The sequence below is a fragment of the Saccostrea cucullata genome, unplaced genomic scaffold (genome assembly GCF_032062105.1).
Source record: "Saccostrea cucullata isolate Sc308-1 unplaced genomic scaffold, CSIRO_AGI_Scuc_v1 ctg1920, whole genome shotgun sequence".
NCBI lineage: Eukaryota > Metazoa > Mollusca > Bivalvia > Ostreida > Ostreidae > Saccostrea > Saccostrea cuccullata.
In genome coordinates, this window is record NW_026920249.1 from 34,679 (window position 1) to 50,663 (window position 15,985).

At 36.1% G+C, this 15,985-nt stretch overlaps 1 protein-coding gene across 1 annotated transcript; it reads right to left on the reverse strand.

The window, feature by feature from the left end:
- Nucleotides 1–815: 815 nt before the first annotated feature.
- Nucleotides 816–15,105, reverse strand: LOC134245816 (tyrosine-protein phosphatase 10D-like). The gene is made up of 21 exons (XM_062728064.1): nt 14,949–15,105; nt 10,503–10,758; nt 9,899–10,165; nt 9,370–9,452; nt 7,690–7,882; nt 6,992–7,270; nt 6,717–6,858; nt 6,281–6,411; nt 5,658–5,924; nt 5,256–5,403; nt 5,011–5,132; nt 4,800–4,900; nt 4,402–4,609; nt 3,869–4,138; nt 3,019–3,303; nt 2,584–2,844; nt 2,225–2,485; nt 1,887–2,020; nt 1,662–1,778; nt 1,471–1,534; nt 816–1,312 (listed from the first exon to the last, which is right to left on the reverse strand). The coding sequence occupies exons 1-21, from the start codon at nt 14,997–14,999 to the stop codon at nt 816–818; spliced, it is 4,137 nt and encodes a 1,378-aa protein (XP_062584048.1). The 5' UTR covers nt 15,000–15,105.
- Between the last annotated feature and the right edge of the window lie 880 nt (nt 15,106–15,985).

A 15,985-nucleotide genomic window follows, 5' to 3' on the forward strand; every position in this document is an offset into this window, starting at 1 on the left:
TGTATAAATAAGATCTTGTTAATTCCAAATAACACAATATCTAAATTCAACAGAAATAGAAGTAAAGACAGATATGTTTGAATGGAGACCTTTTCTTGTGTATAAAACCATAATTTAAACAAACATGTATAAATAAAATCTTGTCTATTCCAAAGAATATAATATCTGAATGAAACAGCTACAACAGAAAATAGTAAAAAACCAGTAAAATCACAGACCTTTTCAAATGTGTCGTATTTTTATAAATTAAAGTGATTATAGCAAGCTTGTCCTTTAACTCATGATTGAAATAAAAAAGTGAATAAATTGAAACTGTTTCATTGAATTTCATTTCTGTAACCGACATTTATTTAAAAGAAGATTCAAATTATATAAAACAATAAACAAACATGTATATTAAATAAGATTATGTTTATTCCAAAGAATAAAATATCCAAATCAAACAGAAATAGAAGAAAAAAACGATTTTCTTGAATGGAGACCTTTTCATTGTGCATCATCATCTGAAGAGGGACTGCTCTCCTACCGAGTAGCAATAGGATAAAAACAATAACAAGCTCAAGGCAATGTGATCATCATCTGATGCGGGGAGTTTATACAGAAAAAACTAATACAAAGCTCAAGACAATGTAATACATGTAGTTTATACACTTGATGTTTCTGATATGGTTACTCAAATCATATAAAATTTCAAACATGATTATAAAGAAAATTTTCCTTTAAATAAAATAAATTTACATCTGGAAACTTTTTGGTTTGACTAAGTGATTTTTATGGACAATCTTTAATGTAGACTGATGGTGCTACAGGACCATCTAAAATAATATACCTGTGATGATAGGATCTGAATAAGCAGTGTCAGCGTATCCCCCCGCTGTATAGGCCCGCAGTCTGACGTAGTACTTAGTGTTCTGTTTGAGTGGACCATTACAGTACAGCACATTATTACAATCAGCCTCCACACCAATCTCAAACACTTTAAAATTCTTATCCCCCACGCTCCGCTTGGACCGAGCTCGACCACAGGAAGAGGTCAGCTGGAAGAAGTCCGAGCAGTTCCGGATGGTCTGGTAGGCCTTGATGTTAGGGTTGATCTGGGCAGCTTTCCAGTCCGGCAGGGTGCTGGTTTTGATGTGCTCCTCGTCAGGGTCTGTGGCTATAATGACTGTGTAGGCCTGTATACTGCCGTACTTATCAGAGAAGGCATTGGTAAAGTTGGCAGTAATGGTGGAGGGGGTCACAGTTTGACCTCCAGAGGTCAGCTGCTTTGGTTTAGTTTGACTCAAGGTCAGACTGTCTTTGATAGGTGGATCTAAAAATTGCATTGATATAAGTATTTTTTTTCTCGATTCTACAATTTTAAATCAAGTATAAATTGATCAATTATAATATAGTTGGCATGTGTGACTTTGAAATTCATGTTCATGTATCCATATTTCTATTCAAAATCTCACAGACAAGTTGACTTACTGTAGGTGCGTAGAACAATCTCAAACTTCTCTGGAATGTTTTCTATGACAGTTCTGGCTGACACCTGCATTAACATAAGTGTATATATGTATGATTTAAAAAATAAACTTCAATCAGTTTAAGGCAAATATTTTACATGCAGTCATTTTAATTCAAAACCGAGCCCCTAAAATTATCATCACAGCACTTACTTTGAATGTGTATTTGAGTCCAGCTTTAAGGTCTGTGAATTTCTCCCTGATAAGCTGAGCTGCCATTAATTCTGTGGTCACTCCTATGTCCTTTTCTCCTTGGTCCATAATGTGCCCCTAAAACAATCACAAGTCATAGCATTGCCCTCTCTGTACAATCTTAATTAATATTAAAAATTATGTATTAAATCAGTCAAACAAACTTTGTAGGACATAGTCACTCACAAATTCATCCACAGCAGTATATGTTATGCGATAGGAGCGGATGATTCCATTGGGATTTCTAGGGGGTGACCAGCTCACATTTACAGTCCTGGGTGAAATCTCAACCACATTCAAGTTCTGCACAGCAGAGGGAGCTAAAATAAACACATAGAATGAATTTCCAATTTTCAAAGCATCAGAAAATAAAATTTCATTAAAATGTACTTAAAATCAAAAGACATCAAAAAAGATTTCAATTGTCAAGTTCTTGACCAATCATATCCATTTCAGCTCGACATTCAACCAATAGAATTAAAGATTGAAGTTCAACACTGAAATCTGTAATCTGATTGGCTTACCTGTTTCTTCTGTCCTGGAGGAGATAAAGAGGGAGCTGTGTTTGTCCCCAGCAATGGCCTCAATCTCAAACTGATAGTCTGTGTACGGATTCAAGGGACCGAACTCTATCACAACTGTTGTCTGGTTTGCTGGCCTTGTTTCTGAACCACAGCTTTGTGAACAGGTGACCCGGTAAGAATCCACATTACCACTTGGTCTATGGATGGTCAGCTTTATATAATTGGCTGTCTTCTCCCTACCAACGTAGGGTAGCTCTGGCACTAAAAAATGGGGCAAAAAAATAAAAAATGTCAGGAAATATATTCTTCAGTCCAGTTCCTTTTCATGTTAAATTAAATGGACACTGCAGAAGAGTTACCTGTACGTATCTGTATAGATGTGGGAGAACTGGACTGGTCCCCACTGACAGCAGTCACTTTGATACTGTACTGGGTTCCTCCCTCGAGACCTGAGAACACCACGCTGCGATCGGGGTCTGTCTTGTTCTTCTTCACTATTGTTGATGTGGCCACCAGCTCAAACAGATAATACTCAAAGTAGTTGTCAGTGTCAGTGTACAAGACTGTGATGTTTTTACTCCCAACATTTCCCTCCGACAAAACTGTCTTTATTTCTGGCTCTGAAATAGTATTTTAAAATTATACTGTAGTAACTTATACTAAGTATAGTTATTAGGTTTTCATTTAGTATAATGCTTATTCAAATATCAATGACTTTCAAAAACAGACAAATGTTAAAAGAATAAATTGAATGAAACGTAGGATGGTAAAATTATTATTTTTTAAATACTTACGGACAGAAACATTCAAATTCACAGACTTGGAGACAGACTTTTGCACAATACTGTAGATGGTGATATTATAAGTGTGTCCAGAAGTAAGTCCAGTGATATTGTATCTGACTGTGCTGTCTGAGGAGTTGGCCTGGACATTAACTGTGTTAGACATGCCATCTGTCAGACTGGTGTAGGTCAGGTTCCAGCTCTCTATGTAGGTCGTGTTACTGTTATACGTCCACCTCAGAGAGAGGCTGCTATTGGTGATGGATGTAATTTCTACACTGCTAGGAGGCAGGGGGGCTGAAATCAGGTTTGTATTACATTACATTATGATTATTGTTTAATTCGGTCACACATTCTAAAAGTACATTTATAGAGATATGTAATGGTGATTCCAGTATCAGCAGAAATTTCTACAGATGGATTAAACAGAAATTGTGAATTTACCACTGTTTACAGAATTAGAAAAAAACCATAGAAAGTGGTACAATATGTACAAGTGAATTCAATTTACCAGTTTTAGAGATTGAGAATTAGAAAAACCACAGAAAATGGTACATTTACAGGATTTTTACTGTAAGTGATATATGGTGTACAATTATTAATTTTTGAGAATTGACCACTGTTTACAAAAATACCTAGTATGAAAACCATTTGATTTCTACTTTAATATACACTATATACAACTATATACAATTATTTTTGATAAAGTCTACTCTTCACCATTTGCACTTAGTCAAGTATTGGTTCCCCGAGATTAAGGTTGAGGTTGTCAAATGCCCAACCAGGTCCATATAGACTAATCAGCGAGCATTAAAATTCCTGATCATTCAATTATGATAAATAAATATTTATAAATACTTACGCATTAGTGCAGACACAACTGAGGGTGGACTCATCTCAGAATGGCTGACAGCAAAGACCACCATCTCGTACAGAAGTCCAGGGAACAAAGAAGAGAGGACAATATGTGTATTGTCACTGATGTTTTTTTTCCACTGACTGTAGTCGCCATGGAGACGGGCACGGTACCAGACAAAGTAACTGTCCTGTATACTGTCGTTGCCTGGCAACCATGTCAGGGTGATGTCATTGTGGGACGAAGTGTAGGTCAAATCCATGACCTTGTTGGGTTCTACAATACCACACAAATTAAACAATCACTTAAATACATTTTTCCCCTTTTTTAAAATTTCCTATCCAATTACAGTAAAACTCGTTTAGTATATTGCAAATTTACAGATATAGCGAAGTCATCTTGGATCACCATGCAGCTATACAGATTTCATGAATTTCATCTATGGAAATAGCAAAGTAATTTCATAGGTAGCAGCACCTTCGTTATAACAGAGTTTTGCTGTATGAACACTACGCTAACATTTTGTGCCTCCCCCTTACTTGTGGTTTTGTTGACACTCTGCCAGGAGCTGTAGGCTACAAGGGAGCCGTTCCCTGCATCCACCACCTGTTTAGCCTGGACGTATACAGAGTAATGGTGGCCTGGCCTCAGATTTAGGATGTGTGTCTCGTACTCAAACTTGTCATGGAGGGCCAGAACCATGGGCAAAGATGTATTACCACTGTCTAACCAGTCATGGTACTGAAGCTAAAGGTACAAAAATTATATCAGCATTAGAAAGTCAGACAACTCTTTCAAATGCATCCATTATCTTTATGCAGAATGTGTAAATTATATTAGTTCAGCATAGAGCTAAAGAAAACATTTTTATATTGAGTAAGAGTTTTCACATAACTTTTCTCTTACAAACCATACAGTCAGACAATTTTTGACTTACATTGAAGTGGTGTTGTTGTTTGGGGTCCACTGTTCTCCACTCCACATTGATAGAGTGGGGGTCACCAGAGGTCACATTCAAATCTTCCACAGGCAATGGCTCTAAAAATATAAGGAGAGGCGGAATATATTAGAAGTACAAGGCATTGCCATGAAGTCACATGTAAAATTTAGATTTTAACTTTGCTTCAAATAATCAGATATTATCTTACCTGTGATGACATGGACACTGGCCTGGTCACTCTGAGTTCCCTTGTTGACCGTGGTGATGGAGATCTTGTACAGCTGACCAGGGGTCAGGTTAGAGAAGGTGTACTGTAAAATGTCACTCGATCTGCAAACAATAATCATTATCATTTCTATGTTTTTTAATACATCAAAATCCAGAGTTATCATTGAATACAGAGAAAATACACTCATTGAAATAACCTATGGATCTAGAAGTCTGCATACTCACTCTGGGATGGAGATGGGGGACTGTGCGTGAGGCGGGTCTATAGCAATCTGGAAGGTGTCAAATGTACTGCCATTAGGTCGGGGCCAGGAAATATTAACTGTGTTGGTTCCTACATGGTCCACATACAGCTCAGCCACAGAGCTGGGGTCTGAAAAAAAACAAATAGTTTACTGAAGCTCTGTATAATAAATATTTAGATGTAAGTATACCTATATAGTCCCATTCCCTCATTTCCTCCTTGGTACAATCTAAAGTTCTACTTGACCTTGATTTGAAAGAATTTCTACACGATTGACCTCTGAACCTAATCATATGACTTTTATCAGACACTTCCTATCATGCTATCATGGCTGACTGGATGACCTCTGAACCTAATCATGTGACCAATCAGACACGACTTACTTGTCATGGCTGACTGGGTGACCTCTGAACTCATCATGTTGGCTACGTGTGACCTGATATGGACTGTGTAGGTCTCCCCGGGGTGAAGGGAGGTAAACCTGTGGTAGCTTATGTACACTTTCTCTGTAACATTGATTGGGTGGGTGTGGTCTGCTGTCAAGTACAGAGTATAGTAATCCACAATTCCATTGGATGGTGGTGACCAATCAACATCCAGTTCTCTGCCACTGATGGGAGTTATGTTCACCATCTCTGGTGGATTTGGAACTATGTGTGTGGGAAAAAAAAAGAAATTCATTAGGGTTGCAAAACCAGTCAAAATCCTGTATACAGCCATGTTTTTATATGGATACATAAAATTATATTCATTGATCTACTATGAAGTATTAAATTCATAAAATCCTACCAAATGCTTTAATTTATTTGTGTTAAAAGTTTAAAAATTAAAGATTATTAATTTTTCCAAGTTAAACCTTTGTATTATACAAAGAAACTTCTTACAAGTACCCTTATTTTAAAGTAAATATTAGTTTTGGTTTTCTATGGCATCCAAGATTTTTGATTACTTTACTGCATGATCGTTAAATAGTTATTTGTATGTTTTGGGTGAGATTTTGCCGTACCTGTGAGTAGCTCTGCTGTGATCTGGGGACTCAGCTTTTTCTGTTTGGCAGCTCTGACAGCTACTGTGTAATTCTTACCAGGGACAAGGTTACTGAAGGTCACTTGTCTGATCTGAAGGTTATCTTGTTCTCTGAAAAGATATAATACTCTACATGCAAACTGTGACAGAAGGGCAGACAGAACGATAAAAAACGGATGTGACAAACACTATTATGCCCCGGCCATATTCATAGTGGGGCATGAAAAGTATATACAGAGGTGCATGTGCTCATATGCATATCAAAGTCTGGATCATTAAAATCCAATTTGCAATTTTAAAAGTATAGATTTGCCACACAAAATAAGTCAATTTGAGGACTGTTGCTTAAATATATGTATCAGTCCTATTCTATACAATTAATTTATTTAGCATTTGAACTGTGTGAGATAACATACACTGGAGACTGTGTGTTGGTTTCCCTGGGAGATATACTACACTGATAATAATCCAGGCCACCAGAGGTCACTGGCATCCAGGTCAAGGTCACACTGGAGTTGGTGACCTCTTTTATCTGCAACTGTTCTGGACTGTTAGGGTCTGAAATCAATGGAAATAAATCAATTAAGATTGACATGTATCATCTAGTGCAAGAGTGCAGCTCAGTGTAAAAAAAACTGTAAACAATTAAAACTGTGAAAAATATCATCAATAAGAAATTATAACAGCTTACATGTAACAAATTCTGTGGAGTATATGTCACTTTCTTCCCAGATTGTTCGAGTGGTGACAGAGAAGTTATACAAGGTGCCAGCCGTAAGGTTCCACAGGAATATGTCTGTCTCATCGTGACTCAGCGAGATGTTCTGATCAAACAGCAGCTCCGATCCATTCTCCTTCAACACCTCTATATTGTATAGGTTAAAGTAAGAGTAAGTCGGGGGGAGGATCGTGAGATGAAGATGAGAGGTGGAGCTGGAGTTGTCCAACAAACCCAGGACTGTCTGAGGCTCTGAAATTAGTTATAACATAGAGTAGAAAACAGTGATAAATACAGTTTACAACAAAACATAGTGTGTTGTTAAAAAACAGTGATAAAAGGCAATAAAATTCAGGTTCTGGCTGCATCATTTTTTTTCTATTCTGACATTTACTTTCCAGTTACCACTATCTTACCAACTTTATCAATGGCAAATTAAAATTGCAAGACTACATTAGATGCAGTCATAAATACACAAAATACCTACCCACCCCCATCCCCGCCAAAAAACTAAATCTTACTTGTGGAGTGTAGTGTGCTGTGAGGGACACTCTGTCTCAGTCCTTTAGTGGTGTAGGTCTGGATCAGTAACTTACTTGTGGAGTGTAGTGTACTGTGAGGGACACTCTGTCTCAGTCCTTTAGTGGTGTAGGTCTGGATCAGTAACTTACTTGTGGAGTGTAGTGTGCTGTGAGGGACACTCTGTCTCAGTCCTTTAGTGGTGTAAGCCTGGATCAGTAACTTCTGACCAGGAATCCCCGGGACGTCCACCAGACACAGGTGTATCAACATTCTACAGGTGAGCTTCTCTGTCTGCTGAGCATTGTTAGTGTCATTGTAAGTGGCCGTCAGGAAAATGTCGTCCTGTAATGAAATAATGATACATGTAATAACAACAGTCCTTATAGTAACTAGAAAACTGACCAGTCAGCAAGGGCCCCGCCATGGGGTAGAATTAAAAGGGTGCAGCTTACAGAATGATTAATAAATGTACAAAGAAAAAGCAACAGCAACTGTATTCTTAAAATTTCAACATAATTCCTGAATATTCAAAAATCTGAAAATAATATTCTTGTATTTACATTAGGCAGTAAAGAACAACTTAACATTGAATTTATATTTAAACAATTATGAATCTTGTGTTATATTAAATACCAGCCTTCAATGAATGCAAATATGATGAAGGCTTGACCTTAACTTCAAACAAACAGCAGTTGCAGACAAAGGTTTTCATTAATCTTAAAGTGACAGATAAAGAGAAGCCTACTAAATTTTCTGCAGCAGGCTAGATAATTAATCCCAAGGGATTAATTGTACCTCTCTCATCATTTTCTTCTAAAGTTACAATAAGAACTTTTTCAGTATTAATGATAGAATGGGGTTTTTATACAACTACATTGAAAATTAAAAACATTCTTGAATTAATATATTTTTTTTTTTTAAAAAGGAAAAAAAGTGAGAAAAAAAGTACCCTGGTAAATCAAAAAATCTTCTTTAATCTATTTCTTTTTTTAGGATTCAATGAAATCATAACTATCAAACAAAAATAAATAATAAAAATTTATATTTAAATCCACATTTCAGAGTATTTCATAGCATTCCAAATTGATTTAACTTCAAAACAAACTTCATTTGCAGACAGAGGTGGTAATTAATCTCAAAGTGACAGATAAAGATAATGCTCTGGATTTTCTTCAGGAGGAAAGCTAATTAATCTCATGGGACTCCTAGTAGCATTCAGTTTACTGAATGGGAACATCTTCAGCAGTTATCTCTCTTTGCCAATGCATTCTTATATAAAGTTAAGGAATCTACCCCACCACCCCAGCTCCAAACCAAGGGACATAGAGAACCAAACTTAGCATTAAAATATGTATTTTTGCCTACTGAACTACTGTACCAAATTTGATCTTAATTGGGCAACCATAAAAAAAGTTGCCCGTTCATTCTTATGCAGAGTTTAGGAATCTACCCCACCACCCCAGCTCCAAACTAAAAGACATACAGAATCAAACTTAGCATCAAAATATGTCTTTCTGCCTATTAAACTACCATACCAAATTTAAACTTGATTGGGCAACCATAAAAAAAGTTATTAGAAAAAAACAGAAAATTTGTGGACGGAAGAGTGACAGACGGACAGACAGACAGACAGACAGACAGACAGACGGACGGACAGACAGAGTGATTACTATAGGGCACCCGCAACTCCTTGCGGGGCCCTAATTAATCTTTACAATCCTATCTGTAATATATTTAATTCTGATGATCAATCAATTGACTTGTAAATATACAGTGAATTGTTTGTATCATTATATTTGTACAAAATTACAAATGTATAATTGACTTACATGACCCCCTTCTGTCTTCCACACCACCATCAAGGTCTTAGTATCCACAGCCTGTACGGAGGTCAGGGTGGGGGGCAGAGGTACTGTAAAATTACTGCTAGTATTAACAAACAAGTCACTGATAGAGGAATACATAAACAAGACGTCCAAGGGCATTGGACTCCCTTTTCTGATAAATTGTACAACCTATCACTTCTCTCTCTCTCTTTGAAGCCTCTAAGTCATGTATATTAGGATAAACACCTTTAAGTTATACATTGTAATTCATAAAATAGGTCATAATGACCTAAATTTTGAGTAAAACACTCTGAGAACCTAAGAAGCATGAATAAACAAAGTTTGACAATTCTAAGCCCCTTATTACTATCCTAAATAATTAGTCAGGTATGGCCTTGAGATTCCAAAAGCAGGTCAAAAGTGACCTTTTTTTTGGAAAAGACATTCAAATACCCCGAAATGCATCAACTGAAAAAGTTTGATTTTCAGTTGATGTCAGCAATAAAAACATGCCCCCTTCAAAAATCAGTACCTGTGTTGTCAATCTTTGCCCCTGATTCTTTACTTGTTTTTCCATTGCTGACCGTTACTACGATGATCGAGTATTGAACCCCGGGTCGTAGGTTAGTGGCGTTGACCTGTTTTCCAGACATTGCTGTGAACTGTTGAACCTGAGATTCATTGGAAGAAAGAAACACCTGGCCTCCATCTTGAATACTTTTTGTGTCCGTTTCCCAGGTGATGGTCAGGTAATCTGTCCCTGCTTCTTTGACCTTGACAATGACTGGTGGGAGAGGATCTAAAAAGAAATTCATCAATTTTAGTTGCCACAGTTACTGTCCAAAAAAAAAAATTAACGGTGAAAAAATCCTATATTCAAGAAATACGTAAAATTTATACAAGCAAAGAGTTGAAAAGTAAATGCAAGAAATAATTTTCCCAATTCAGAGAGTTACATGTACTTTATGTGTACCGTTTTAGACATTGGAGGTGGATTTATATACGAAACTATAAAACAAGCAATACATGAAATAGATAACTTAAGAGATTTGAACATGTTGAATGTACGAAATTAAACTATAAATCTAAAACACATTAAATATAAATCTTGTCTTTTGGTCATCACTTTCACTTACTTGTGGTAGCTGGTTGACTGTAAATTTCAGTACCGGATTTCTCCACCTTGACTAGATAGGTGGCCCCTGGACTTAAGCCTATAATTGTGTAGTGTAGATAAGTGAAAGCATCCCCTCCGACCAGGTCTATCCATGTCAGGTTCTCGGTACCGGTGGCGTAACCGAGTCGATACTGTTTGCTGCTGTCAGCACCTGTGACGTTCACTGTCAGCTCATTTTCTGAGGAGTCAATGGAGACATTCTCCTGGGACTGGGCCTTTATCAAAATAGAGAATATACTTAATTCACGGGCATAAATTGGTATCTATAGGTCTATACATCATGTACATACAGCCATATTTTTATGTATTTCATACATGTACAATGTTTGTTTACCCTCTCCCGACTCAGGGTAAAACCAGAAGTCTCTGTCGAGACTGTAGCTCTGCTGGTTTGTATTTATAACAAAGGAAGAGAAAAATAACACTTTTAAAAGTATTTCACAGAAATTTCTACTTTTAGTAACCATGGCAACATCATTCATCGAAATCAAAAACTGATAAACAGAATTATGTATCTTGACTTAGTCTACTTCTGTGCCAAGTTATATTTAGATCAGTCTAAAACTGTAGGTGGGGTGAGAGTATTTTACAGAAATTTCTATTTGTAGTAAATACATGTACGGCAACACCATTCATTGAAATCAAAAACCAATACACATAATTTTGTTTCTTAGTGTAGTTTACTTGTGTGCCAAGTAATATTGAAATCAGACAACAACTGTAGGAGAAGTAGCATTTTGAAAAATTGTTTACAGACAGACAGATGGACAGATGGATGCCGGACACATTACTATCGCATAGGCTCTTCTGGACTCTGACCAGTAGAGCTAAAAATGGGTTGGAGAATAAGTGGGAAAATCATTTTCATTAATGTATCAAGTTGAACAGTGACTAATTAATACAATTAACACCTGCTTAAGCAATAAACATTTAATTAACACAATGTTTTTAAACAGATATTAATCATAACTACATAAAGTATAGCTATTAATCCAAATTCATGACATTACACTTGAACATTTTTTGTGACAGATTACCGATTTGTGACGCAGGTCGTAATCAATCACTTTGGCCTTAATTTCTTTTTTCTATTTAGTTCTTAGACAGTGTTCATTTATTTAAACAGTTAAAGTACAAATGCTTATAAAAATCAGTTGTTTTTATGCCTTTTTTATTTTTTTCATTTAATTATAAATTACAGGAAGTTTATTGTTAAGCTTCCTGATACGACTGGTGGTCTAGATCTGACCTTATCCCCCGGGGGGATGGGACATGTATTACACACACCCCTGGGCCTGACAGTGACACTGTATAGATCTGTATATTTCATGATCAGATGATTGGTTTATCTTCTGTCATCAATAGAATTATCAATGTTAAGCAGACAATATGAATATCCTGGGCTTTCACGTGTTTCAGAAGATAATTTTTTTTGTTTTATAGACATGATAGATAATAAATAAACATCATATTCATTATGTTCATATATATTGTCATTTTCTATATCTTCTTGATAGCACATAATAAAACCATGTTTTTAGTTTTATTTGATCATTACTACTTTGTAGCAATGTAGGAAAAAAAAGTAACTGTTGACCATGTTGACCATGTCATTACTACCTACCCTTTTCTGTTCTTAACAATTCTGATACCTCAAATATTCAAATAAGTAAGATAAGTAACAGCAATCTAACTAAGAGTTAATCTTAAAAAAAAAATGCATGCTCCAACTGCCCTGTTGCCCTCCCTTCTTTTCCTTTTTTTTCGGAAGATTATCATATCAGTTTGAGTTTTATCTTTGATTACACCAGACCAGGCTAATTATATGCATACTCTATTAGTCTATGTGTGGTAGGTTGATGGGTGTACTTGTATCACCGTCAGTCTGTTACAGGGCTGTATAACGTGACTCATACTTGTGTATTGGACCTCAGTCACGATTCATTGGATAACGAAGATAGGGGGCCCTTAATGAGTAATAAGAAGGGAAAAATACACACTGTAATCACATGGAAATTAATTGTCATTTTGTACATATCTATTAGATAATACAATCTTTATGCTACATCACAGAAACTTCAAACAACCTCATAAAGCTCTGTTATATTTGGATTAGTTTTGTTGCACTATTCAGAGAGCAATGTTGTTGATAATCAAATGTAAAAGGTATACAATCCATGATAAACTTTATGTTAAATACTAGTTCACTTCATATAATAAAGACTTCACTTAAGATATCCAACATACATATGTAATGTTACAGATCAGATATATTTTTCTTCCAGATCCCAATACAATGTAGTTACATGTACAAGAATCTCATAACGACTCATATTTAGTTTACATATTAAGCCATGATTATACAGTCTACTGTCTCCACATTGCACATGCTCAGGTTCTATCAAAATTGAAAATTTATCTGCATGTTAAAATAGCTATATACGTGATAAAATATAAACATGATAAAGCATATCAGAATTTTGCAAAATAGGTCTTATCTTGAACACAACAGAAATTTAGAATTGCACAAATTTCACAGATTACATTTAAAATTTTGACCAAAAAAAGGCACACTGTCACAGAGAAACATGGGTTCAAAGTAAGACAAAGATGCAATGCAGCATAAAGTGATTAAATTAAGAACTCTGTGACATTTTTCTACAATCTTACAGTTTTTATATTTTATGTTTACAAATTCTAATCTTTTATTATTCTAGTTATATACATGCATATACATCTAAATTTATGGCAAAGAGAAAGATGCATGAAACCAAACCAGGATTTGAATCAATGACCCCTTGACTTCATTGATGAGGTCCTAACTACCTGTACCTATAGGTGCTAACTACTACCTAACTACCTATAGTTATACCCCCCCCCCCCCCCCCCGCAATAGAACCTGCATGACTGCCTCCTCTTCTCCTTCCACATTGAAGGTTTTTATCCCTAATGACTCACTTGTAGGGTACTTACAGTACACCAGGATTCAAACCCAGAACCCCCATCCCACCCCATTGAATCCCAAGTCAAATGCAACTGAACCACTCAATTGTCAAAAGAAGTTTATAAGTCGGATCCACATAAAACAAACTTGATCTATAGATAATAAGATAATGAGAAAAAATGTAGGATTTGTATTTAAATCAACACCATTCAATTTTGACTCTGATACTCTGGTAATTCTCTCCCAGGTTTTAGAAAGAAAAAATAAATGACATTTCAAGCCCTGGATTGAGATCGTGAAGGGAAATTCTAAGCAGGGATTTTTTTAGGGTCTCTCTGGGGCCGAAATTCGGCCCCATTCCCAATGCTGAAAAGTGCATGTTTTTCCCAAAATTACATCTAAAAATTCCCCAAATGAAAAAAAAAAGTGTTAAGTTGTAAATTATTAAAATAAAACAATGAAAAACAGGTGTTACATTCCCTATGTGCGATGCAATCGCAAATACTCGGCCATTTCCGTAAACGATAAATAACATGTGCGATGTACAAGCCATCAGAGAAGTTATTTGGAATACTACGAATGTTTTTAAAGCGGGATCGATGTTAAAAAATTAAAGTCGGGATAGTTATTTAATAAATTAATGTGCACTATGGCAGTCTCTCCACTTTGCCTCAGACGGTAGTTTTCAGGCTGGGTTGAATCGCTCTTGACTCTTATTCTTATAAACTGGTCAATCAGTACGGATTAATCACTCATCAGGAACAAACCTAATATCAAATTTCATTTTTCACGAACTTATTAAATAAAGGTAAAAAAGATGAAAACGTATAAATATGTTGATTTACAATTTTATCATACTTGGCGGCTTTGCCATTTTTTTTAAGCTTCAAAACTTCAACAGCCGCTATTATTTCATATCAGTAAAGCTGATTGAAGCCAGTTTCATACAATAAAAGATAAGAAAAAAATATGAAACCGTTGACTTTTGCTTATTATTTCCTTTTTATTTTATGAAGATATTTATCCCAATTTCAACCAAATATTGCTATTTTTCCCAATTAAGACGGCCCTGGCCCCTGGAATCAAAGGGTAAAAAAATCCCTGTTAAGTTCAATTGAATGTAAATAATTGTGATTGTACATAAGTTAAATGTTATGTAAGGGATGTGATTTACATGATCTAGACAAAAATATCATTAAATTCTAATCTAATAATACTAATAGAGAGCCTAATAAGAGCTAGAAAATTTAGACCTGGGTATTGCACGTTTTTATTATCATTTAAAAAAGATAAGTATATACCTATAGTTATCAGCCTTATCAGGTGAATTGACTTTTACAGCCTGGATAACACATTATATGTATCAAGCATTGTCACAACACATCGTCTCCCCGGGTCGCGACACACCTGTAATCTTTACCTGTGTAGGGGCTACATTGTAAACAAACTCATAAAACTTACCAAATGTATGAAAACACATAACCACAAACATATTGCCGAATAGAAGAACATGTGGCTAAATCCGTAACACTGATAAAATATTAAATATGTTTTTCATGAGTAATCCTAGGCCTCTCCCTACTAACTCTCTTGAATCTTGAAGAAAAAACACACTGTAGAACGAGCCCGATGTTTTTTCCGTGCCTTTCAAACCCGAGCTTAAGTGCACCTGAAGTGTGGATCAATACCTCCCCCTTTTTCAAATTAAAAAAAATGTAAGAGTGTATTAAATCTCCAGAATATAAAATTTCCCCGTCAGACACATCCATATTTGTTATATGCAAGCAGATTCAGGCGCGGATCCAGGATTTGAAGTTAGAGGGGGCGCCAAAAGTAGGCAAGGGGTCTGGGGGCCGCCTTAAGGTGGGGGCCCAGGGGGCGAAACCCCCGGAAGCTCCTGGATTCTAGAGATTTTGTAGGGTAAAAATGAGGTCTACCAAGTATACATATTAACATTTTGTAAACGAGACTGTGATTTACGTTAACTTTGACAATGGCCTTAAATCCGCCACTGAGATTGTACTTTTTCTCACGTTTACAGAATAGCCTTAAACGGTATAAATAAAGGGGGGAGAGGGTACTGATCCATACTTCAGGCGCCTGTGGTAACAGTAATGGCAGAGGCGCCTTGTTCACGTCAGGACGGCGTATTAGGGGTAAAAACGATCTTGGGGTGAAAAATCTTCAGTATTTTAGTTTTTAGCTAACCTGAGCAGAAGGCTCAAGTGAGCTTTTCTGATCACATTTTGTCCGTGTGTCCGTCCATTTGTGTGTTAAACTTTTCACATTTTTGACTTCTTCTCAAGAACCAATGGTCCAATTTTAACCAAACTTGGTACAAAGCATCCTTGGGTGAAGGGGAGTTTAAATTGTTAAAATAAAGGGCCAAGTCCCCTTACAAGGGGAGATAATCAGGAAAAGACAAAAATAGGGTGGGGTCACTAAAAAATCTTCTTCTCAAGAACCACTGGGCCAGGAAAGCTGAAACTTATATTTAA

Bases quoted from the DNA above. Each gene is read 5' to 3' on its own strand.
- LOC134245816 (XM_062728064.1), bottom strand. From the start codon at position 14,999: ATGTTCTTCTATTCGGCAATATGTTTGTGGTTATGTGTTTTCATACAT. The intron at 10,166-10,502 runs GTAAGTGAAAGT...ATTTCTTTTTAG, and splicing joins CAGTCAACCAGCTACCACAA to ATCCTCTCCCACCAGTCATT. The intron at 6,859-6,991 runs GTAAGCTGTTAT...CATTGATTTCAG, and splicing joins CTCCACAGAATTTGTTACAT to ACCCTAACAGTCCAGAACAG.